The following is a 25725-nucleotide window of genomic DNA, read 5'->3' on the forward strand; positions in this document are numbered from 1 at the left end:
AGCACCTCCAACAAGACAGCACTCCCTCAGCACTGCACTGGAGTGTCAGGCTAGATTAATAATTGTATACAAGGACATATCTTATGCAATGCCATGCCTGCTCTAGAGAAGTCATCACCGTAGTAGGGATTGGGGGAAGAGATGAAAATCCGCAGGTCGCTAACCCTCATCAGAAACGATAAGAAATTAGGGCAGCTCTGTTTAGGCAATGGTGAAATAAATCACTGGGAAAAGTATTATATAACTGCTGAAATTGCTTGGGAAAGTCGCCAGGATCAGTCACTCTTCACTTACTACCCAGCTGATGTGGGGAGTAGATGCACCATGTAATTCTCGGTCTAAGTTATCCTCAGTGTGACATGAGTGTAAAGGCAGGAAATTTGGATTTGTAACATCACAGGTCCTTGTTATGACATATCCAAATGAGGCCACTTTGGATTCAATGGTTGGATTGCAGGAAGGACTAAAAAGCACAAGAGTAATAAGGCAGAGAGTCAGCAAAGACTGTTTCTGCCCAAATTTCTTTCCACAATGTTATTTGTCCTGACTATGCACCTTACACACAACAAAATTGTTCACCCACAGAGCTGAAACAATAATGGGAATGAGATTAAAGTGAAAAAACTTGTTCAGGAACTAGCTTTGGCATCTTCTATAGAACATAGAACATTACAGCGCAGTACGGGCCCTTCGGCCCTCAATGTTGCGCCGACCCGTGAAACCATCTGTGTTGTAATTTCTATAATTTGATGTTCGGAATGAGATAGAAGGTACACTTACACAACTGTAGTGCCATTACAAAGTAGCCATGATGTGGAGATGCTGATGTTGGACTGGGGTGAGCACTGTAAGAAGTCTTACAACACCAAGTTAAAGTCCAACATGTTTGTTTCAAACACTAGCTTTCGGAGCGCTGCTCCTTCCTCACCTGATCGCCTTCCCTCAGCTGATGAATCAGTATTCTTCCATGTTAAACACTTGGAAGAAGCATTAGGGGTAGCAAGGGTAAAGAATGTCCTCAGGGTGCAGGCAATCAATGTCCATCACCAATATCGGCTTAATCGCACTACTGACCAAACTGGCCAAGCGGTGAATGACATTACTGCCTGACTGGGCTAGTGAAGGTAGTCAGAGAACCAACATGAGGAAAAAGCCTACTTGACGTCATCTTCACTGAGCTATCTGATGCACAGGTCATTCATGCCAGTATTGATAGGAATGGCAACCTCACAGTCCTTGAGGAGATGAAATGTCATCTTCACACAGAGGTCACACTCCATTGTTTGTGTGGCACTACTACTGTGCTAAATGGAGTTGATGCAAAATAGATCTAACAGTCTAAGATCGGGCATCGTGAGGCACTATATGCCGTCAGGAGCAGCAGAATTGTATTCCATTCTAGTTTGTAATCTCATGGTCTGGCAGTGCTCTCAATCTAACGTATCATCAAGCCAGAAACCAACCTTGGTTCAATGAAGAATAAAGGACAGCAATCTAGAACCAGCACCAGGCATACCTAAAAATGAAGTGCCAATCATCCGTGCTGATAGTAGAAGTAGTATGTCGTTCACAGAGATAAGTGATTCCAAAACCAATCAATCAAATCAAAGCTCTGCAGTCCTGCACATCCAGCTGTGAATGGTGTTGGGCATTTAACAAATAACAAGACAAGAAAACTCCACAATAATCATCATTCGCAATAATGGAGGACCACAGCGTATAAATATAAATGACAGGACTGAAGCATCTTCAGTCAGAGGTGCTGAATGGATGATCCATCATGATCGACTCTTGAGGTCCACACCATAGAACATCCAGTGCAGAAGGAGGCCATTCTGTCCATCGAGTCTGCACAATCCATTTGAGCCCTCACTTCCGCCCTAACCCCTCCTATCCTTTTTTGGACGCTAAGGTCAATTTAGCATGGCCAATCCACCTAACTTGCATGTCTTTGGACTGTGGGAGGAAACCAGAGCACCCGGAGGAAACCAAACAGACGGGGGAGAACATGCAACTCCGCACAGACAGTGACCCAAGCCGGGAATCGAACCTGGGACCCTGGTGCTGTGAAGCCACAGTGCAAGCGACTTCTACTACTGTGCTTCCCTCACCATCGCAGATGTCAGTCTTCATTGAATTAAATTCACTCCACATGAAATAAAGAAACAACTAAGCATACTGGATATAATGAGGTTTGTGGACCTGACAAAAACTGTCTGTGGAACTGAAGACTTGTGCCTTTCAGGTCAATCCACGCCCCTAACCAAGCTGTTCCAATACAATACATATAATACAATATCATATATTTGACAAAGTACAAAATTGCCCAGATATGTTCTATCCATAAAGAGCAATCTGGCCAAATTATATCCCCCCCCCCCCCCGTTTGCTCTCGATCATCAGCAAAGAGGCAAAAGGTATCATCTACAATTCTATCAAGTGACACTTAGTCACTAATAACCTGAAGTACAATACTCAGTTTGGGTTCCATCAGAACCCAAACCTCATTGAAGCCTTGGTCCAAACTGGAACAAACACGTTGAATTCCGAAGGTGAGCTGAGAGTCATTACCCTTGAACTTAAGGCAGCATTTGACTGAATGCAAAATCAAGGAGTCTTACCAAAATGGAAGTCAATAGGAATGACTGAGATAACTCTCCACTGGCTGGGGTTATACCCAGCCCAAAATAAGCTGGTTGTCGTTGTTGGAGGCTATCTTCTTAGTCTCAGAGCACCACTGCAGTATTTGTCAGGGGAGTGTCCTAGGCACAACCATTTTCAGCTACTTCATCAATGACCGACCCTCCATCAGAAGTGGGAATGTTTGCTGATGATTGCAATGTGCTCAATTCCATTCGCAACTCAGATAAGGAAATGACCAATGCCCACATGCAGGAAGACCTGGGAAACATTCCGGTTTGGATTGATGTGGTCCATAACAGTCACAGCAGTCAAGTACCTGGCAGTGACTATCTTCAACAAGAGAGTATCCAACCACCTCCCCATGATATTCAATGATATTATCATCAATGAACCCCCCCCCCCCCCAACAACATCCTGGGGGTCACCATTGACCAGAAAAATATTGTGGCTATTTGACCAGGTTAGAAGCTGGATCTTTAGTGGTGATGAACTGACCATATGACTCTCGAAAGCCTTTCTACCATTAAAAAGACGCAAGTCAGGTGTGTGAAGGAATACTCCCCATTTACCTGGATGAGTGCTGCTCCAACAACATGCCAGAGGTTTGACACCACCCAGGACAAAACAACTTCCTTGATTGACACTACCTTAAATGTTCACTTCTTTCATCGCCCACACACAGTGACTGCAGTGTGTACCATCTAGCAAGATCCAGCAACACACCAAGGTTTCTTCGAGAGCGCCTTCCAAACCCATAGTCTCAACCCTCTCAGAAAACAAGGGCAGCGGGTGACTGAAACACCATCACCTGTAATTTCCCTTCAAGTTTCATACTATTTGACTTGAAAATATATCACCATTCTTTCATAATTTTTGGGTCAACATCCTAGAATTCCCTACCTAACAACACTGGATATAATGACACCACGGGGACTGCAGTAGCTCAAAAAGATGACTCATTATTACCTTCTCAATTGGGAGAAGAGCAACAAGTGCTGGGTGACCAGCAATGTTCACTTCCCATGAACAGATACAAAATGGCATAGCAGTTGAATGGCTGGTTTCGCCTAATATTTAATGCGTTTGGGTCCGGCTAATTCCTGCCATGTGCCTACAATACAGAGATAGCCGCTAAGTTTAGTGGAGCAGGAGAGATGCCAATCGGTTATTGTGGATTAGAAATGAAGGCATACACGCTGTATCAGTTGTTCTAGCAATGAACATTAACAGGGTCAAACTACAGATACTAAAGTTGCAGAGGGCATTGACACGGTCACTTTGAAAACACTGTTGAGCTTTAGCACATGGAGGTGATGGTTGGTTGACTGCGGACTGACGAGTAAATCACTGGAAAGGGTTGCTGTGGCTTTATTAATGATAGCAGGTGGAGAGGAAACAAGGGATGGGCGAACTTTGGAGAAAGAAGCACCGCAGAAATCCTCACTCGGCTACTATGTATGATCTTACAGTCTGCCAAAGATAAGTATGGTTGATTATATTTACGCTATTGTATGTATCCTAATCTCATCCTGTTTTGTCCAGCGTTGACAATTTGGAAAAGGTTGCGTTTGTTGACACCTTTTACAATAAAAGGGTCAAACGAACCGGGTTTCCCTCCCAGTTATTTTTAAAAATGTAACTTTCTGTTGTCCAAGTCTCCTTTGTTCTCCTTGTCCCCCCCTCACTCGGGGCCAGCAGTGGTTTGCAGATGAAAGCGCCGCCCGGCCAATCCCGGGCTCATTAACATTCCGCACAGGTCCAAGATAGCGGCTGCGGCACAATGCGATAAGTCATGGAAAAAGCAACCAGCTGAACTTCTTTCTGTGTGACATCGATGCTGATTTGGTACAATCTCCCGCTCCCTTGTTTATCCCTTTTATTTGCTTGCACCATGGCCACGCCTGGACGTAGACGCATGGGGTGCACAGATGCGCTCCTCCATATGCATTAGCCAACACGTTAACACAAAATCAGATACTACAGTATGTGTTCATATTTTGGATCCGATTTGTAAAAGCGATGCACTGCACCCCCTCCCAGGGTCACAAATATGTGCAAGTTAGGTGGATTGACCATGTTAAATTGCCCCATAGTGTCCAAAGATGGGCAGGTTAGATGGACTGACCATGTTAAATTGCCCCTTACTGTCCAAAAATGTGCAGGTTCGATGGGGTTACGGGGATAGGGTGGGGGAGTGGATCTTGGTAGGGGTGCTCTTTCAGAGGGTCGGGGCAGACTCGGATGGGCCGAATGGCCTCCACCTGCACTGTAGGGATTATATGGTCCTACAATATTCAGATGTGCTTTTGGAATAATAACTTTTAAAGTATTTGCAATCAGAGATTTACTATTGCACCAAGTTATATGTGGTCCAATAAAGCTAACTGTGTGTGTGTGGGCGATGGGTAAATGGTGGAATGTTACAACAGCCTCTTAACGAGACCAATGCATATATAAGAGCCGAGATGCGAAGTGATATATCTCCATGTATTCTGCAGGTAGACAGGAGCAGCCATTGCGACCGTTCCCGAAGCAATAAAGTGGAGCGTAAACAGCCACCTCCCTGGAGAGGAGCCTGCCCATCCCGTCTGACGCTGCTGACCGTCTTTCCGCTCTTTTGTGTGGGGAATGTTTGATGAGGGTGGCTGCTGCCTGCCGCAGGATACTGCTATGTGCCCACCAGCCGAGGGTGGCTCCGACTCGCTACTCCACCTAACAACAGGAGCCCGCCACACACAACACACACAGCCCCCATCTCCAGCCAAGAGGAGGAAAAAAAACAACAGCCAGTGCAAAGCCACTCCAAGCCACTCCGGAAGCCAGAGCTGCGATTTTCTCCATTGATAATATACTTTGGTTTTAAATTGCCACAAACGAAGCAGACGCCTGCAATTCGCTCTGCAGTGGTGAGATCATCCAGGCATGACTCCTTTCTGATGTTGCCGAGCTCAGCCCGGTTTATGGTTTCCGCGTTAATATGTGTCTGTGGGTATATATTTTTTTTAAAATCTCTTTATTTTCTCGACTGGTTTGGAATAAAACACGGACCTTACACAAAATGTTGACTCCAAAGGATGGCCTTTCATCTTAAGACCGGGGATTCCGAGTAACTGACTGCAATTTGCGAATGCAAGGGAAAAGAAGATTTTGGCGATCCAAGATGAAATTTCCAATAGAATCGTCAAGAAAACACACTAGTTGTGACCCTCCAGGTTCGTCGCTGTACTGCAGTAAGAATGTGTGTGTTTGTGCTATTGCAATGCGTGTTCCACGAATTGAACGGTACCTGTCCCCTGGGTTGATAGTCTGAGCCTATTATTTAAGGTACAAATGCTTCCACAAAACGGTGGACAACTGCGTGAGCGAGTGTGACTGTTGTGCCCTGAAGTGGCCCAATCTCCCCCCCCCCCACCCCCCACCCCCCCATTTCACTCTCAATTGCTGGAAATAATTCATTCTAATGGGGTTCCCCACTCCAGGTCCTGGCCGGACCATTTTTTTGTTGTTGAAAGGATTCATTCTCTGCTGTTCGGGCTCCTGGCCCTTTCGATGGGTCACTTTGCATATGTAAATCTTTATTCATTCCAAAATGCATGGTGGGAATCGCTCGCTTTCCGTTTATTTCTTCTTTGAATCGATCGTTTCCCACACTTGAGCAGCTGTGGTGTGTGTGTGCCGAGCTGGTTGGCTGGTGTGTTTTTTTTTCCGCTTTATTGCAAGAACCCGGTTAGCAACACAGCTGAACACAAAAAAAAATACCCGCAGTCTGGTGCGGAGGAAGCAACAAAAAGCTCCTCTGGGCAAAATTGCTACGAAATAGATCTTTTTTTCTGACACTCTCCTGTACTTCGCTGACATGTCAAAAATGGCCAATGAATATGTTTGCACCCCTTCAGCGTTTAACCCCCTCCCCCATTCGCTATCGGGCTATTGCTGCATTGCCAATATTCCTGAGTTTGGTGAAAATGGTTCACCACCACACACATTTGGCACCACCATCACAGACCAGTCAACAGTCCCGCTTCCCTCCCGCTGGGAAAGTGTATTGAGGGCTGTATGTGAGGAGGGCAGTGTTAACCTTCCACAGTCAATGACATCATTTCCAAGCCTCTTTGCATTTTTCGCCACAGAATGGTCTTCGCCAGCACATCCGCCAATGTCCCCAACGGCTTTCGACAGGGGTATGCAAATATCCAAACCGATCTGCGGATTGACGGGGTTGGGCTATCCGCTGTTACAAACGCTCAGCACCCACCGGGAGTGGAGTGTGTGGTGTCTATAAAGGAGCTATCCTTGCTTTGCGCGCAGAACGGATTAGATGCGTTCAAACCGACCCTACACAAGATGCCAGTTCCCGCCAGTACTTTGAAAGCTCCGAAACCATCAGTGGCTCTTGAAACAATACCGAATAGATGCAGCCATATATATTGCAATAGATTTGAATCTGATCGAAATGCAAACGCATGGTATCAATTAACACATAAAGTTGGCATAGTTAGCCAGAGTCAGCATTATTTTAGCTGGGAAGATCTAGGTGTTGGTCGGGGACAAATGAAGGATTGAATTGGCAAAATGCACTCTCCCCCCCCCCCATGTCTGAATCCTACCCCAGAGTTGAACAGCCCCATTGACCCCCTACATGCTGAGGAGGCACTGACCCAGTGCCCCGGTGTCTTACCTCCCTCACTCTCACTCAGTAACTTCTTCTCTGAGAAACAGCACACAGTGCCAGGACCGTCACGAGGGAGCGCTACTGCCATTGGCCCCTGTTTAAAAGTATGAAAATACCATTCCGGCAGCAGGAACACATTTCACAGACTAAACTTGAAGGAGGGTGACTTGCACACACACTTTAAACAGAGGGCGTTTCACTCGCCCCACACCTCCAGGAAACATCTGTGATCACAAGGTCACACTCGGAAGGAAAGTCTGAAGTTAGTGTGTATCCTTAACTGGGTATCAGAGTGTCAATGAAAGCTGCAGATGTCCTTCCTGGGCTCGCCACAGAGCTGTAGGTTATTGCCCTCCTTCCATCCTGGGATAGGAGTTACTCTTCCTTTATTTTCTGTTTCAGTCGCCGTGCAAGCCACCGTGCAGGCCTGTGACCCAAAGAGCAACGGGCACTACCCGGTGTCCAGGTTGTCCATCTCCTCCAGGACCACGGTGGTATCCAGCATGGACACTGGCCCGCAGAGCTCGCCCACCGTCATGAAGTGGAAGACAGTGCTGGCCATCTTCGTGGTGGTTGTGCTTTACCTGGTGATCGGGGGGACGGTCTTCAGGGCGCTGGAGAAACCTTTCGAAAGCCAACAGAAGGACAAGATCACGATGGAGAAATCCAACTTCATTCGAAACCACCCCTGCGTGAAGCCCGGGGAGCTTGACGCGCTCATTGAGGTATGAACATGAACTGGTTTTGTGTGTGCTACGAAAATGGTTGGATAAATGCATTGTGCGGAGCAGCCCTAATTCTTCCCATCCAAATAAAAATCATGTTGAAAGAGAATTACGTTTGTTCGGTTTTGGTAAAGGGGAAGCAGTTTTTGTTTTTAAAGGGGGTTATTGTTCAGGCTATAATGCTCAGCCGTGTAGACAGGCCATAAGATCACCTTGAATCCACAATTAACCACTAACCACAGGAAATCACGTCAATTCATTCCCATCACAAACCCCTTTTTTTTTCAAATTAACACCTTTTATTTCCCACACTTGAGCACCTCGGACGTCTTAAAGATTGCACGCTGTTTGTGGTTGAACCTAAACAGGTCCGGGTTATTCATACCGCCCAGAGGTAATTTTTGAACAACTATCTCGGGTGTCGTTTATAACTCGCGTGGGCATTTCCAAAAGGCGCGGTGCCTTCAAACGCCACTGCACTAATTTCACTTTTGATTTCGATATTAACATAATGCATCACCATGACAACGCCGATAATTCCCCAGTCTCCCATCAGCCCATAGACAGTGGTATCACCCAAACAGTGAAGTACATTTGGTATTGGCATTGGGTCAGCCACTTGGCCAGTGGCTGCCAGTCAGATTGTGCAACGCAGGAGACAGGAAACAAAACACTGAACGCACGTGCTAAATCGGGCCGATCTTTGTTTTTTTAAAAGCCATCAATTGAACAAGCCGAGGTTAATGCATCATTTGCATTACCGTCGCATCATTTCTCCCGAATACAGAGAAAGACTTGCAATTAAACACCCATGCGAAGTGTAGGAAAGACAGCAGCCAATTTGCACTCAGCAAACCCCACAGCCATCAATAGCCGGATAACCTGTTTTATTTCGTTACGTTGGTTGAGGGATCATTCCTGGTCAGGAATGAATTATCCTGCTGTTCTTCATGCAGTGTCCTGGGATCTGTTACCTAGGGGAAGTGGGCGATTTAAGGACAAACTGACACATATTGGGAATGAGCAGAATCACAATTCTTGAAGAATAGTGCGCGAATTACCAGAATTTGTTCCAAAAAAGGCAGTTGAGTTATACATAGGAAGCTATTGTAAGATTTGTAACAATTTATTTTCGAGATTTTTTCCTGTAACTTTGTTACAATTGATATTGTCAGTTGAACAAATATGCAAGATATGATTATCTGACGAAAGGTCATCAACTGTTATATACATATTACTGTGAAAATCCCCAAGTCGCCACACTCCAGCATCTGTTCAGGTACACTGAGGGAGAATTCAGAATGTCCAATTCACCAAACAAGCATGTCTTTCGGGACTTATGGGAGGAAACTGGAACATCTGGAGGAAACCCAGGCAGATACAGGGAGAACATGCAGACTCTGCATAGACAGTGATCCAAACTGGGAATCGAACCTGGGACCCTGACGTCTGAAGCAACAGTGCTAACCACTGTGATACCGTACTGTCTGATGTTAAATGTACAGTGGAACACTTAACTGTATACGATGAAACTCATTCGTTCTCAAAACAGTTACAGTATAAAACACCAAATAAATAAAACACTTTAATTCCTGAGGCATAAAAATACTCCCAGCCGAGCTACATTACAAACTAACTTTAAATTTAATATTGTGGTTTCAACTTGCTGCTGATTTCTGGAATGGCCTGCAGGAGAGTATCGCAGGATCTTTACAGTGTACGAGAAGGCCGTTTGGCCCATCAAGTCAGCCCTGGCTTTCTGATTAGTGCATTGTAGCTACTAGTCCCCTTAACCTTGCACAGCACATGTCTTTTCTTTTCAGATAGCAATCCAAATCCCCATTGAGTACCTGGATTAAACCTGCCCCCACCACCCTCTCAGGAAGTTCGTCCCAGACTCCAACCACCATCTGGGTGAAAATGGTTTTCCTCACATTGCTTTTACTTCTTTTGCCAATTATTTTGGAATGGAGTAACTAAAGCAACAACTTGTATTTATATAGACCATTTAACATTGTCTCAAGGTGCTTCATAGAATTTACAGTGTAGCAGGAGGCTACTCGGCCCATTGAGTCTGCACCAGCCCTTGGAAAGAGCACCCCACCCAAGCCCGCACTTCCACCCTATCCCCGTGACCCAGTAACTCTACCCCACGTTTTTTTTTTGGGCAGTAAGGGCAATTTAGTGTTGCCAATCCACCTAACCTGCACATCTTTGGACTGTGGGAGGAAACTGGAGCACCCGGAGGAAACCCACGCAGACGCGGGGAGAACATGCAGACTCCGCATAGACAGTGACCCAAGCCGGGAATCGAACCTGGGACCCTGGAGCTGTGAAGCGATTGTGCGAACCACTGTGCTGCCATGCTGCCCATTCATAGGACCATTAGAAATGGCATGGAGTCACATAAGGAGATAGTAGATCAGATCACCAAATGATTGGTCAAAGAGGTAGGTTTTTAAGTAGTATTGTAAAGGAGAAAAGCAAATAGGTATAGAGATGGTAATTCCGAACTTGGGACCTAGGCAACTTCAAATGCAGCTACCAATGGTGGAGTGATCAAAATTGGGGATCTCCCGAGAACTCATAAATGGATGAGAGCAGGGAACTTGGAGAGTTGTGAGGCTGAAAGAGATGACAGAGAAAGGGAGGGGCAAGGCTGTGGAATGTTTGAGAACAATTATGAGAATTTTAAAATTAAGATGTTTCTTCACTGGGAACCAGCATGGGTCAGCAATCACAAGGGTGACAGGTGAATGGGACTGAGTTGAATACAGCAGCAGTGTTTTGGATACCCTTCAGGTTTTAGGAGGTTGGAATGTGGGAAGATGAGTGTTACAATTCCTGTTGAGGTTGTTAATGTCTAAAGGGAAATTTGAACACTCAGTGATTAACTGAAAGAGATTATGCCACAGGATTTCACGTTTTTAAACAAAAGCAAATTTTACTGCTCTATATATATATATATCTAAAAAAAAAATAAAGCACGCTCTACCAACTTAACGCTATAATTTATCAAGATCTAGATTAGAGTATATTTACTTCTCTTTTTGGAATTCAAACCAGTATGCTACAGCTCTCCGGAATTTGCTTTTATTTCTCCTCGGCATTCCAGCTATTCTCTGAGGTATGAAATTTCAAGGTGTTTCTTCCATTAACTTTTGACTAAGCGATCCTGAAACATTTGTTCGAAACCTCACAATTGTGGATTTCTCACCTGAAGCTAAGTTTTTACAATGAGAGTTATTGCAGTTTCATTCCCCGCTCCAAACTGGGAAAAAATAATCTCTTTTCCATCAAGAACTTTTGTCTCCAAACTGAGCTCAAGCTCCCGCCGCCCCCACACATTCCGCATGATGAATTATAAAGTTAGTATATTCTCTGCTTGAGGTGCAGGCCTGGCTAACATTTATCTTTTTGTCCATTGACTCAGTGGGCTGTAATACTATCTGCTGTTCTCAAATTGAATTGCTGACTGTCTGCTTCTGCGGGCAAACACACACACCGATTAACCCGACACAAAAAGTTAGTTCCTTCTTCACAAATTAATTGTTTTTTGAAATTCCATTCTTAAAGTTACAAAGCCAATACGCAGAATAGACAGGGCAAGACCTTCATCCATCTCATTGCTTGCTCAAAAATCCAATTCAAATTGAAAACAATTGATGGTCTCCACAGGTAAAAGGTAAAATCACCATATTCCCAGATGACCATAGGGTGCTTTCCCCTTTGAGGGGGAAAGCTGACTGGTGGTGTTTTAATCTGAGGATCACCACACCTCAGGCGACGGGCAAGGTTGAGAAGGCGAGACCTTCATGAATAACCTCCACAAGAGAGACATACAAGACCCAAGCTGACATAAAAGACATTGCACTTTGTCTTGGGCTCGATCTGACGCTTGATCTTAGCCAAAAGGCCAAGAAGTGATGCACAATTCCCTACAACCTATCTCTGTGGAAGCTTGGCATATCTGGGATGTTCCAAAACAGGAATTCACATTAATTAACTCTCGGCTTCAAAACCAAACCTTTAAATATGAGATCCACATGAATCATTCAATTTATAATTAAGCTCGGGCATTCTCCTTAGACTTACTGGTTCCACCAAGAACCTCCTTTGTTTACAAATGTCCTTTTAACTTTATTTCATCCAAGATGAATAAATAATCAAAATCTTTTATTGAGGTAAGTGTAAACCACCAGGTTCTATCACAAGCTTAGACATGGATCATTCATTGCTTAATTTTCTCCCTTCCAATTCTGACCTCATGAAACAAATATTCTGAACTTTAATTACCCATGACGTGTTTGCCCTAACCCTTACCAGTTCCTCAACCAAGTGTTACCGTTGAACTTGCATTTGATACTTTAATCCCCAATTTAAAAGGTACATTCCTAAAACTAAATGTTATGCCTCTAAAATACATGAATTTGGAATCAGATTTTCACACCAACCATAAGTGCATTGATATAGTTAAGTCTAGAGGTAATGAAGGCATGAATGAAGGTTTCAGCAGCAGATAAGCTGAGATAGGGGCAAAATCAGGCAATGTTAGGGAGGTGTAGATCGGCAGTCTTAATGACACATATATGAGGCTGGAAGCTCATTTTGGGGCTGATGTGACACCAAGGTTGTGAACAGACTAGCTTAATCTCCGACTGCTGCCAGGTAGAGCAACGGGAGTTCTGCAGTTAGGGAACGGAGTTTGGAGTGAGGACCATAAATAATGGCTTCAGTCTTCCCAATATTTAATTGGAGGAAATATTTGCTGATCCAGTCCTGGGAGTCCGATAAGCAGTCTGATAATTTGGCAATAGTGGACCAACCAAGTAGGGGTGGTCGTGAGGTAGAGCTGGGTGTGATCAGCGTACACGTGAAAACTAACAGAATACTTTCATAAGGCTTTGTGGGCCCTGTGCTCTAGGTGGTTACATGCATTATTTGAAGACCTCATTAAGCTATTGATCTGTGCTCTCACAATCAAATGCTTCTATTGCTTTACTGTGGATTTTTAAAAAAGTACAATTTATTAATGTTGAATTGTTTCTTTCCAGCATGCAATTGAGGCTCTTGGCGCTGGAGTGAATCCTGTAGATACTTCAGCTAACAATTCAAGTCACTGGGAACTTGGTAGTGCCTTTTTCTTTGCTGGGACTGTGATAACCACGATAGGTAATTTTTAAAAATGTTGTTACCAATATTAGTATTATATGTGAAAACCGTTTCACTACAATATAAAGCAGTCCAGAATAGGAGGCAGTGGCGTAGTGGTATTGTCACTGGACTAGTAATCCAGTAGAGGCCCAGGGCAAGATATAATAATAATCTTTATCAGTGTCACAAGTTGGCTTACTGCAATGAAGTTACTGAGAAAATCTATGGGGATCCGAGTTCAAATCCCACCACAGCAGATGGTGAAATTTGAATTCTTTAACAAGTCCGGAATTAAAAAGTCTAATGATAACTATTGTCGATTGTCATACAAACCCATCTGGTTCACTAATATCCTTTAGGGAAGGACTGGTCTGGCCTACATGTGACTCCAGGCCCAGAGCTTAACTCTCAAATGGCCTCGGAAATGCAGGACAGTTAGAGATGAGCAATAAAAGCTGGCCCGGCCAGTGATAACCACATCCTGTAAACAAATTTAAAAAAAATCTATATGAAGCTCTTCTCCTTTTTATTTTTTACAATCCCCTTCTCTTCGTACATAAACTAAACACATGCTGTACCAGTGTCGTAAATTAAGATGCAAACCTACGGTGGACAAACAATGGCTAAGGTCTGCAAATCCCTCTTCTCTTGTGTATTTGCTTTGTTCCCTATTTTGAATGTTAACCAACGAATGCACAACTGGAGTATGATTCAAAATGAAAAATAAGTCATCTAGTTGAAGTGTTGGATCAAGAATTCAGAATTAAAACTGAAGCGTGTTTGAGAACACATTATGCTGATTGCAGCAAAGCTGAAGTTACTGCTGTAAACCGTATATACATACATAAAAATCTGTCTCTGATACTATTTTCTTCCTGTTCTTCTCATTAATTTATTCCAAAAGTTTGTTTCTGTTCTTGAATTTGCTATTAATTTGGGGGAAACACGCAATGCAATAATAACCAGTATGCCCCTTTTCTGAACCTATCCTTCCTTCACATTGATTACATTATTCCTGTTTGTGCGTGCCCTGGAGTCTAGCTAGTGGAACAGCTACTTTCAAATGGCTCTGCCCTCTCCATTGAGCTCTCATGTTGGCCCCTTGATCTGATCTTCTTCTGTTCCTTGCAACAGCACCACAACCTCCACTTTAAGCAAAAAGGCAAAGGGGCAGGTCCCAAATCCACCCCAGCCAGAATGGGGATCATCTCCATGACATTGGCAACAATTTTCTTTATCTTTTCTTGGGGTATGGGCATCAATGGCATTTGCTGCCTTTCAAAGTGACTTGCTTGGCCATTTCTGTGGGCAGTGTAGAATTAACCACATTGCTGTATATGTGGAGGCACATGTAGTATATAGAAACTTAGAAAATGGGGCAGCATGGTGGCACAGTGGTTGGCACTGCTGCCTACGATGCTGAAGACCCAGGTTCCATCCTGGCCCTGGGTCACTGTCCGTGTGGAGTTTGCACATTCTCCTCGTGTCTGCGTAGGTTTCACCCCCACAACCCAAAGATGTGCAGGTTAGGTCGATTGGCCACGGTAAATTGCCACTTAATTGCAAAAAATAATTCGATACTCTAAAGTTTAAAAAAAATAGAAACATAGAAAATAGAAGTAGGAGAAGGCTATTCGGTCCTTCGAGCCTGCTCTGCCATTCATTATAATCATGGCTGATCATCCAACTCAATAGCCTAATCCTGCTTCTCCCCTAATTCTTTGTTCCCTGTGAGCTCAAGTGCTATAGCTAACTGTTTCTGGAAAACATGCAATGTTTTGGCCTAAATTGCTTTCTGTGATAGCAAATTCCAGATAAGGGTGGTAGATTTCCCTTTCTAAAGCACAATAGTGAACCAGATGGGTTTTTACAACAATCGGTGATGGTTTCATGGTCACCATTACTGAGACTAGCTTTCAATTCCAGATTTTATTAATTGAATTTAAATCCCCCCTGCTGCCATGTTGCCAGGACATTAGCCTGGGCCTCTGGCTTATTAGCCTGGGCCTAGAAATTGCTAGCCTCAGCCTCTGGTTTACTAGCCTGGGTCTCTGGTTTACTAGCCAGGGTATCTAGATTACTAGCCATGTGACATCACCACTATGCAACCATCTCCCTGCTATCTGATCCATACCAGCTGTCCCCAAAAGCAGCCCAAGCTGCTGTTGCAACATGCATGTTGTAGTCTAGAACAAGCAATAATGATGCAAGAGGTTCTGATTATTTTACCATTACATGGATGACCAAATATCACTGTTAATTTTACCAAGCACCATTGGTATATATTGGAAGAATTCACAAATTGACAACCTGTTTGACCACATTGTGAACACACCTTCCATCAGGTCTGGAAGCAGAATCTGAACCTAAGCAGGACTTAAACTTAGAGCTTCTGGCACTGTTTGATGCACTATCAATTGACCATAGTCACAGACCACAATTCACCTGAGGAAGGAGCTGCGCTCCGAAAGCTCGTGTTTGAAACAAACCTGTTGGACTTTAACCTGGTGTTGTAAGACCACAGAAGTGAAGTTGTAGTCTGAAACTGGAGGCTTTAATAGATAAGATGTTTCCCCAGCAGCTCAGGTACAGAAAGGAAGCTGTGGGGAACACACGGGCTCTTATACCCCGCCTTACAGGGCGGAGCTACCTTACAGCTCTAACCAATGGGTGACTAGTGTTACACACCATTGGGCCAGTGAGCAGCGAGCCTTCTCCACCAATAGTCTCTCAGCATTGCTGGTTACCGTAATACCTCTAGTCATACTACCACACTGTTTGTTGCAACACATGACGTCCTGTGCCTTAATCAAGTAGCGAAAAGCAATCCATTCCTAAATACTAATCATGCATTTAATGAATCTGGAGCATCAAATCATAAAGAATAAAAAGTATTGGCTGAATCTGACGGGAGTGTAAGGAAAGATTTACATTTATATAGCAACTTCCACAACATTAGTAGCCCCGAAGATACTTTACAGACAATGAATACTTCTGAAATGTAGCCACCGTTCTAATGTAGGAAAGGTGACAGCTAATTTGCACATAGCAAAATCCCACAAACAGAATTGTGATAATGATCAGAGAATGTGTTGGTTAAGAGATAAAAGGGACTTTCCGACAGTATGGCAGTGTCTGGTTGTTGTACTCCTGGTCAGCTGCGCAAAAAGAAAGACTGAATAAAAATGTCACCTAGTGAAAAGAACGTGCGCATACCTTACATCCAGCAACATCCCCCCTCTCCTCTTCATCAAGATAAATTTAACATTTGCCAAACAATAAGCAGCTATGCTGATTGTGACACGAGCAAGAATTTTGTTCCTGTTGGTGGCTGCTGGCACAATTGTGATGTGAATGGTGTAAAGTTAGTGGGGCTATTCAGTAATATTTACAGTGATGGTGGAGGATGATCTATATCATGCCACAGTCTGAAACTCTTCCTGCCTTTCTCCCTGACCCCAATCAAAGCTTTCTCATGCACGTCGCCTTCCTCAGGCCTTGTACTTATAAAAAAAACAAAGAGAAACAAACGCAAGGTACAAAATAGAATAAGAAAGGCAAATGGAATGTTAGCGTTTATTGCAAAAGGACTGGAATATAAAAGTAGAGATGTTGTTGCAATTGTATAGGGTATTGTTGAGACCACATCTGGAATATTGTGTCCAGTTTTGGTCTCCTTATTTGAGGAAGGCTGTGATGGTATTAGAGGCAGTTCAAAGGAGGTTCACCAGATTGACTACAGGTTGAAGGGGTTGACGTATGAGGAGAGATTAAACAGTTTGGTCTTATACTCACTGGAGTTTAGAAGGATGAGAGAGGATCTGATCGAGGTATATAAAATATTAAAAGGGATTGATAAAGTAAATGTAGACCAAATGTTTCCCCTTTTGGGGTAATCTAGAACAAGAAGTTACAGTTATAGTTGAGAGACGGTAGATTTAAAACTGAGATGAGGGGGAACTACTTCTCGCAGATGGTGGTGCGTTTGTGGAATTCGCTGCCCCATGTGGTGGAGTCCAAATCATTAAATGTTTTCAAGAAGGAGATAGATATATATCAGATTTTTTAAAAAACAGATAAAGGGGCATGGGGAACAGATAGAGAGGTGGCTGTGAGACCAGGAAGAGATCAGCAATGATCTGACTGGCGGAGCAGGCTTGAAGGGCTGAATTGCCTACTTCTGCTCCTAATTCCTATGTTCCTACGTTCCCAATAGGAGAATTGAATACAAACATAGGGAGGTTATGCTTCTGTTGTACAAGGCTCTGGTGAAACCACATCAGGAGTACTGTGTACGGTATTGGTCACCTTATTGAAGGAAGGCTGTGAATACATTGGAAGCAGTTTAGAGAAGGATTACCAGACTAACACTTGGAATGGGAGGGTTGTCCTATGAGGAATGATTGGACAGGCTATGCTTGTAGCTGCAAGAGTTTAGAAGAGTAAGAGGCAACTTGATTAAAACCTTGAAAATCTCAAGAGATCTCGACAGGGTGGATGTGGAGAGGATGTTTCCTCTTGTCGGACAACCTAGAATTTGGGGTAACAGGTTAAAAATAAGGGTTCGCCCATTTAAAACAGAGTTGAGGTGAATTTTGTTTCTCTGAGGGTCGTGAGTCTTTGGAGCCCTCTTCCTAAAAAGGCGGTGTAAGCAGAGTCTTTGAATATTTTATAAGCCAGATGTGGATAGATTCTTGGTAAGCAAAGGGGTAATAGGTTATCGGGGGTAGGTGGGATGCAGATTTGAGGTTACTATCTATTCAGTCATGATCTGCAGCGGTTAAATGGCCGACTCCTGCTCCTTGCTCATATGTCCACGCACTACTGGTTGCTTCACTGACAAATCCACAACAGATTCACTAGTTGTCTGTGCATTGGCTCAGTGCTCATTCCTTTTTTAAGTTACGTTTTTATTTGCTTGTTTCAGATTGAAACTTGACTGCATTGCTCTTGTTAACTTGGAGCGGAAAGTGGTCGCACGGTGGCGCAGTGGGTTTGCCCTGCTGCCTCACAGTGCCAAGGTCCCAGGTTCGATCCTGGCTCTGGATCACTTTCCATGTGGAGTTTGCACATTCTCCCTGTGTTTGTGTGGATTTCGCCCCCACAACCCAAAGATGTGCAGTCTAGGTGGATTGGCCACGCTAAATTGCCCTTAATTGGAAAAATTAACTGGGTACTCTAAATTTATTTTTAAAAACTTGGAGTGGAAAACTCCTAACATCATTCACAAAGTGGCTCACAGCTAATGAGTTACTGGAGATTCTTCCTTTTTTTTCCCGTCTGAATTTGAAAAAATTAAAATCGCTTATTGTCACGAGTAGGCTTCAATGAAGTTACTGTGAAAAGCCCCTAGTCGCCACATTCCGGCGCCTGTCTGGGGAGGCTGGTACGGGAATCGAACCGTGCTGCTGGCCTGCTTGGTCTGCTTTAAAAGCCAGCGATTAGCCCTGTGAGCTAAACCAGCCCCTGTAATTTGGAATGACAGGGGGGAAATCTTGCAGTATCGTTTGCCCAAGCGTCCTCACTCCCCACTTCCTCACACACACACTTTATGGTTGACTGAAGGGAACTGGGATGCTGACTGCACCACTGTATGAGAACCAGTTGAAAATCACTGGGTCTTTGAGAAGCATTTACAGTGCAGTATTTACACAGGCTTAGATTTGTGTGGATCTGGTACTAATTGGGTGGGCCCAAGGGAGAACTGACTTTAAGGTAAGTCCTTTTGCGAATAAGTGCTCATTACTAATGGTTTTCCAAAATTACCTATATTTCACAGAATCGTGACCGTGCAGAAGGAGGCCATTTGGCCCATCATGTGTGCACCAGCTCATCCAAGTGAACATTATTACTGCCATCCTCCTGCCTTTTCTCCGTCCCCTTGCACATAAATTAAACAATCATCTAATGCCCTCTTGAATGCCTCGATTGAACCTGCCTCGATCACACTTCCAGGCAGTGCATTCCAGACCTAAACCACTCGCTGTGTGAAAAAGCTTTTTCTCACACCACATTTGCTTCTATTGAAAATCAGTTAAAATCTGTGCCCTGTTGTTCTTGATCCTTTTACGAGTGGGAACACTTTCTCCCGATCTACTCTGTCCAGCACCCTCATGATTTTTAACACCTCAAACAAATCTCCTCTTAGCCTCCTTCTCTCCAAGGAGAACAGTCTCAACCTCTCCAATCTATCCTCATAACTGAAGTTTCTCATCCATGGGACCATTCTTGTAAACCTCTTCTGCTCTCTCTCCAATCCATTCACATCATTCCGAAAGTGTGGTGGACAAAACTGTACACAATACTGCAGTTGAGGTCTAACCTGTGTCTTGTATAAGTTCAGCATAACTTCCTTGCTCTTGTATTCTATGTCCCTATTAATAAAGCCCAGAATATTGTACACTTTAGCAGTTTGGATCAGTAATTGGCTAGCTGAAAGAAAACAGAGGGTGGTGGTTGATGGCAAATGTTCATCCTGGAGTTCAGTTACTAGTGGTGTACCGCAAGGATCTGTTTTGGGGCCAATGCTGTTTGTCATTTTTATAAATTACCTGGAAGAGGGTGTAGAAGGATGGGTTAGTAAATTTGCAGATGACACGAAGGTCGGTGGAGTTGTGGATAGTGCTGAAGGATGTTATAGGTTACAGAGGGACATAGATAAGCTGCAGAGCTGGGCTGAGAGGTGGCAGATGGAGTTTAATGCGGAAAAGTGTGAGGTGGTTCACTTTGGCAGGAGTAACAGGAATGCAGAGTACTGGGCTAATGGCAAGATTCGTGGTAGTGTAGATGAACAGAGGGATCTCGGCATCCAAGGTACATAAATCCCTGAAAGTTGCCACCCAGGTTAATAGGGCTGTTAAGAAGGCTTATGGTGTGCTAGCCTTTATCAGTAGGGGGATTGAGTTTCGGAGCCACGAGGTCATGCTGCAGCTGTACATAACTCTGATGCGGCCGCTCCTGGAGTACTGCGTGCAGTTCTGGTCACCACATTATAGGAAGGATGTGGAAGCTTTGGAAAGGGTTCAGAGGAGATTTACTAGGATGTTGCCTGGTATGGAGGGAAGGTCTTACGAGGAAAGGCTCAGGGACTTGAAGTTGTTTTCGTTAGAGAGAAGAAGGCTGAGAGGTGACTTAATAGAGACATATAAGATAGTCAGAGGGTTAGATAGGGTGGACAGTGAGAGTCTTTTTCCTCGGATGGGGATGACAAACACGAGGGGACACAGCTTTAAATTGAGGGTGGTAGATATAGGACAGATGTCAGAGGCAGTTTCTTTACTCAGAGAGTATTAGGGGTGTGGAACGCCCTGCCTGCAACAGTAGTAGACTCACCAACTTTAAGGGCATTTAAGTGGTCACTGGATAGACATATGGATGAAAATGGAATAGTGTAGGTCAGATAGGCTTCAGATGGTTTCACAGGTCGGCGCAACATCGAGGGCCGAAGGGCCCGTACTGCGCTCTAATGTTCTATGTTCTACTTTATTAACTACTCTGTCATGCCAATTTCAATGATCTATGCACATCTACACCTAGATCCCACTGCTCCTGCACCCCTTTAAGAATTTTACCCCTTATTTTATATTGGCTGTCCATGTTCTTCCTACCAAAATGCATCACCTCGCACTTCTCCACAGAGAACTTTATCTGCCACCTATCTGCCCACTCCAACAGCCTGTCTATGTTCTATTGATGTTCAACACTCTCCTCACAGTTTACAATGCTTCCAAGTTTTACATCATCTACAAACTTTGGAATTGCCTACTGCAAACTAAGGAAATGACATCATATATCATGAAAAGCAAGGGTCCCAATACTAACCTCTGGGGAACTCCGCTACAAACCATCCTCTAGCCCCAAAAATATCCATTGACCAATACCCTCTGCTTCTGATTATTCAGCCAGTTTTGTATCCACATTACTACTGTAATGTGCCATGAGCTATAACCTTTCTCACAAGTCTGTTTTGCGGCACTGTAATTTTTTTTTAATAAACATTTTATTGAGGTATTTTTTGGTATTATAACAACAACACAATAAACAATGTACATGAAACTATAAACATAGTGCAAAAGCTGTCTCCCTCCCTTACAGGTCCCATCTTTATTAACCCCCTAGTCTAAGCTCAACTAACCCCCCCCCCCCCCCCCCCCCCCCCCTTCTGCTGACGATTAATTTTCCGTGAAGAAGTCGACGAACGGTTGCCACCTCCGGCTGAACCCTAACAGTGACCCTCTCAAGGCGAACTTGATTTTCTTCAAACAGAGAAAGCTAGCCATGTCCGATAGCCAGGTCTCCGCCTTCGGGGGCTTTGAGTCCCTCCATACTAATAGTATCCGTCTAAGGGCTACCAGGGAAGCAAAGGCCAGAACGTCTGCCTCTTTCTCCTCCTGGATTCCTGGGTCTTCTGACACCCCAAAAATTGCCACCTCGGGACTCAGTGCCACCCTTGTTTTTAACACCGTGGACATGACGTCCGCAAACCCCTTCCAAAATCCCCTAAGCTTCGGACATGCCCAGAACATGTGGACATGGTTCGCTGGTCCTCCCGCACATTTTGCACAGCTGCCTTCCACCCCAAAGAATCGGCTCATCCGGGCCACTGTCATGTGAGCCCGGCGAACGACCTTAGATTGTATCAGGCTGAGCCTGGCACATGTTGTTTGGCGCTCTCCACCATATCCGGAACCCCCATCCATACTTCCCGGGGCAAACTGGTGATTGCTACAGATTGGGGACCAGACCAATGTCCCTCTGCTCCCACATGTCTCCTCCATTGCCCCAGACTCTCAGGGCCACCACCACCACGGGGCTGGTGGAGTACCGTGGCGGCAGGAACGGCAGAGGCGCAGTTACCAACGCCCCCAAACTGGTGCCCTTGCATGAAGCCACCTCCATAAGCTCCCATGCCGACCCCTTTTTGCGGCACTGTATTAAATGCCTTTTGGAAGTCCATAAACACCACATCAACAGCATTACCCTCATTGACCCTTTCTATTACTTCTTTAATAGAAAGTCCTTGGTGAAGTTAGATGGAAAGTATTCATTTAATACCCCAGGCACGCTCCCTGCTTCCATGTGGATATCCCCTTGAGGTCCCTAATCGGCACTACTCTTTTGACCACTCTTGATTATTTTGTCAATGCCTATTGAAGACTTAGGGATTCGCGTTTATGTTGGCTGCCAGTCTTCTCTCATAATCCTTCTGCAATTTTAGCCACATACTCTGGAACTTTTTTACTAAACCCCACCACCTCTTTACCGCCTTTTTGCTTGAGACACCTCCTCAAAACCCATCTCTAATTAAGCCTTCATTCATCTTTCAATGCTCGGTGGCGGTTTCTTTTCTGTAAAGATTTTTCGGATGCTCACTATATTAAGAGGTCAAATTAATGTTTTGGTTTGCCATCAGCATATGTGAGTTAGTATTGTAAAAGAGGATGCATTTGTGATCTGAATTGACAACTCTACTGTTCAAATCTTTCAAAGGCCCAATATGAAACAAAAGGATATACAGTGTGCAACCAAACCTTTGAAAATGTTTTTCATGACATTTTGTAAAGGTTCATATGAATTCAATGTGTATCAACTAAAGCGTCCATGTTTTGCTAAAACTATCCAGAAGTGATAATAGTTAGGATTGAAGAAATAAATAGGCATGCTCTTTGTTTTTACCTATCTTAGTCAATAAATAAATGTATTGTTGAATTCCGGAATCACTATTTAAAATCATTTTATATGCATTTGATGACAGAACATTCAGTAACAATGTATAGAGAGATGGAATGTAGTCCGTTCTGCAAATTCATACATAGCATGATTGGTAGCTAGAAATGAAAAGTATGCTGTTCTTCTAGCAAGGCGTACAAACCTCACAATAAGGGTTTCCGGATGACTAGAATTTTAGTTTTTTGTTCAGCATTGTGGTGTAGCAGGATATTACACCATTGCATTAACAGGTAAGGCATTCTGAAATCCCACACCTTATATAGAGACAAGTGGAGTACACTTAATTTTCAAAAGGCTTCCTTTGAAGCACTAATCAAAAAATAAATTAGTTTCAAAATGGGGAACTGCTTTTCTACCAAAAATCTGAGGTGAAGCTTCTTCATCAGTGCTGGGCCTATAAGGTTCTGAAGAAGACTTTACACTACAGCAGGACATTTCAGAGTGCAGGGTTCCCCATCCCATCACTGAAAATATCATCACTCCCGATGACTGCCCCGCAGCTATCCAACACTCTGTTGGCTGCAGACAAGCCTTCCATCCAGATCTGGAGAGGACGTCTCACCTCAGAGAGCTGCTGGACAATCCGATTGTCCGGCAGCTCTCCAGTCCCAGCAGTGTTGGGAAATGTAGAACAGATGTAGGCTGCAGACTTCCTTTGTGCCACTAAGGAAAACCAATTATATAATTAAGCAAATTTTGAATTACAAATTAAATTCAATGATAATTGATCAACGATCTACTATAATAGTGGAACCCTTAGTCAAAGCTCCATTGAGATGTGCCTTTGTAATTAGCTAAACAGTTTAGGTCTAATTAGCATATTATATGAATGTGCTATCTATAATGGCTACAACCGTCATGTATTATAAACAAAGTATGCACAATTAATAACATGGAGAGTTAATGCTGATACCATTCATTTCTCATGCTTATTTTCTCCCTAATATGCAGGCACAGTAAAAACTACAGAACAAAAATAGATTTATTGACACTATATTTCAATCCATCATCTCTGAACTGTTTCTTCTGGGACATCACTGATTTTATCGGTTGAACATTTCTGTTGGGTACACAGGACATTCAGATTTCAAAATAAGGTATCAAAGCTTCAGAACCTAAGCAGAGAAACTGAATATCAATTTTGGATTGCTGTGGTTTCTAAACAGAACGCAAATCGTGGATTCTCAGATACAATATTATATGCGTTGCTGCAGTACACTGAACTAACCTACCCTTTTAGGACTGAACTAACTATATAATTGCTGAAAAGTATTTTTTGTTTCTCCAAGGGTTAAGACACCTGGGAACAAAAGATAGAGTAGTAGTTTAACTGTGCAGGTTTATAGTTCACTGATTTGATCCCTGTTGCCTCTTTCATGAACCCCTGTTGCCACATACATCTTTTATGTATATCTCTGAACTGTTTGATGGTATCGTGTATTCATTCCTGACAACTATCTGTTAAGTAGCATGAGATCAGTATGCCTTTATCATTATATCCCCAAAATCTTTTCTTATTTATTTTAATAGGTTACGGGAATATTGCACCCAGTACTGAAGGAGGGAAAATATTCTGCATCTTGTATGCATTGTTTGGAATTCCTCTCTTTGGCTTTCTGTTAGCAGGGATTGGGGATCAATTGGGCACAATCTTTGGTAAAAGTATTGCAAGAGTGGAGAAAGTATTCAGAGTAAGTTGACAGACATTCATTACTTTATTATGTAATTTTATGTACTATTAATTGTATGGACTACAGAGTGTTCATTCTCAGGAGATTTTAATATACCAAACAACAAAAAAACTAGATTCTAAAGAACAAATAATGTTGCACTAAAATATCCAGGAGCCACACTTCAATGGTGTTATTATATATTTCAAATTATTTTTGTGAGGTAGACATCACTGACAAAGTGAGCATTTATTGCCCCTGTAAAAGGTAGCAGGGAACCATATTCTTGAACTGCTGCATAGTTGTCTTCATAAAACTGAATGGCTTGCTGGGGCACTTTAGCGGGCAGTTAAGCATCAATCATGTTGGTGCTGTACCTGAATAAATGTACAAACCAGAGCTGGTGATGACGGTGGACTGCCTTTCCTAAAGGACATTAGTGAATCGGTTGGGTTTTTACGACTGTCCGGCAACTTTGTCACTTTTATTGTGCCAGCCATTTATTTCTAGAATTTAAAAAAAAATGAGCTCATGTTCCCAAATACCCATTCTCTTTTTGATTAGCCAGTAACAAACCAATACACTTCCATGCTCAATGCCATTCTAATTATTTTTCTGTCATTAAAATTACCAAAAGAAATTGGATCATTAATTCTTTAATATTATGTAGAGTTAAAATAAAGCACCCTTGAAAATACCACACCCAGAACAAAGGATGTTCATTAGCCTCAAACATCCATATTCTTGTTTAAAATTATGTTGACATGTTGAGATACAAGGTGGCTATTTTGCTCTTTTGACCCCAAAGTAGACAAACAGAAGAATTATTTTGCACTCGCCCCCAATTTTGATGACAGTCAGTTCTGAGATAGAATGGCGCTGGGTAAAAGAGGGACTTGAAAATAACTGTTTTGTAAATGCAACACTCCGGGTGGTCGGGGACAGGGCAGGATGGAACCCCGGCACATAGGACCCTTGGCACTGCCAGCATGACACCCTGGCAGTGCCACGAGGGCACCCTGGCACCATCAGGAACCATTGCCAATTTTAGCAGGTGTAAGGGGGGAGTTCCAAAGCGACAAAACAAGGTTGTGTGAGGAGAGAGGCGTTGAGAAAGGGCCGGAGAAAGATC

At 43.5% G+C, this 25725-nt stretch overlaps 1 protein-coding gene across 5 annotated transcripts in view; it reads left to right on the forward strand.

Moving 5' to 3' along the window:
- Positions 1-3574: 3574 nt before the first annotated feature.
- Positions 3575-25725, forward strand: part of LOC119952425 (potassium channel subfamily K member 10-like) — a 46350-nt gene continuing 24199 nt past the window's right edge. The window contains exons 1-6 of one of the 5 annotated variants that reach the window (XM_038776186.1): positions 3575-4625; positions 5142-5628; positions 5717-5855; positions 7718-8040; positions 13095-13212; positions 24454-24614. In XM_038776186.1, the coding sequence (XP_038632114.1) occupies positions 5771-5855; positions 7718-8040; positions 13095-13212; positions 24454-24614 (687 nt within the window). In that variant the 5' untranslated portion in view covers positions 3575-4625; positions 5142-5628; positions 5717-5770. The other 4 variants (XM_038776171.1, XM_038776178.1, XM_038776202.1 and 1 more) reach the window with 4 other exon arrangements.

This window comes from Scyliorhinus canicula, chromosome 2 (assembly GCF_902713615.1).
Source record: "Scyliorhinus canicula chromosome 2, sScyCan1.1, whole genome shotgun sequence".
Classification (NCBI taxonomy): domain Eukaryota; kingdom Metazoa; phylum Chordata; class Chondrichthyes; order Carcharhiniformes; family Scyliorhinidae; genus Scyliorhinus; species Scyliorhinus canicula.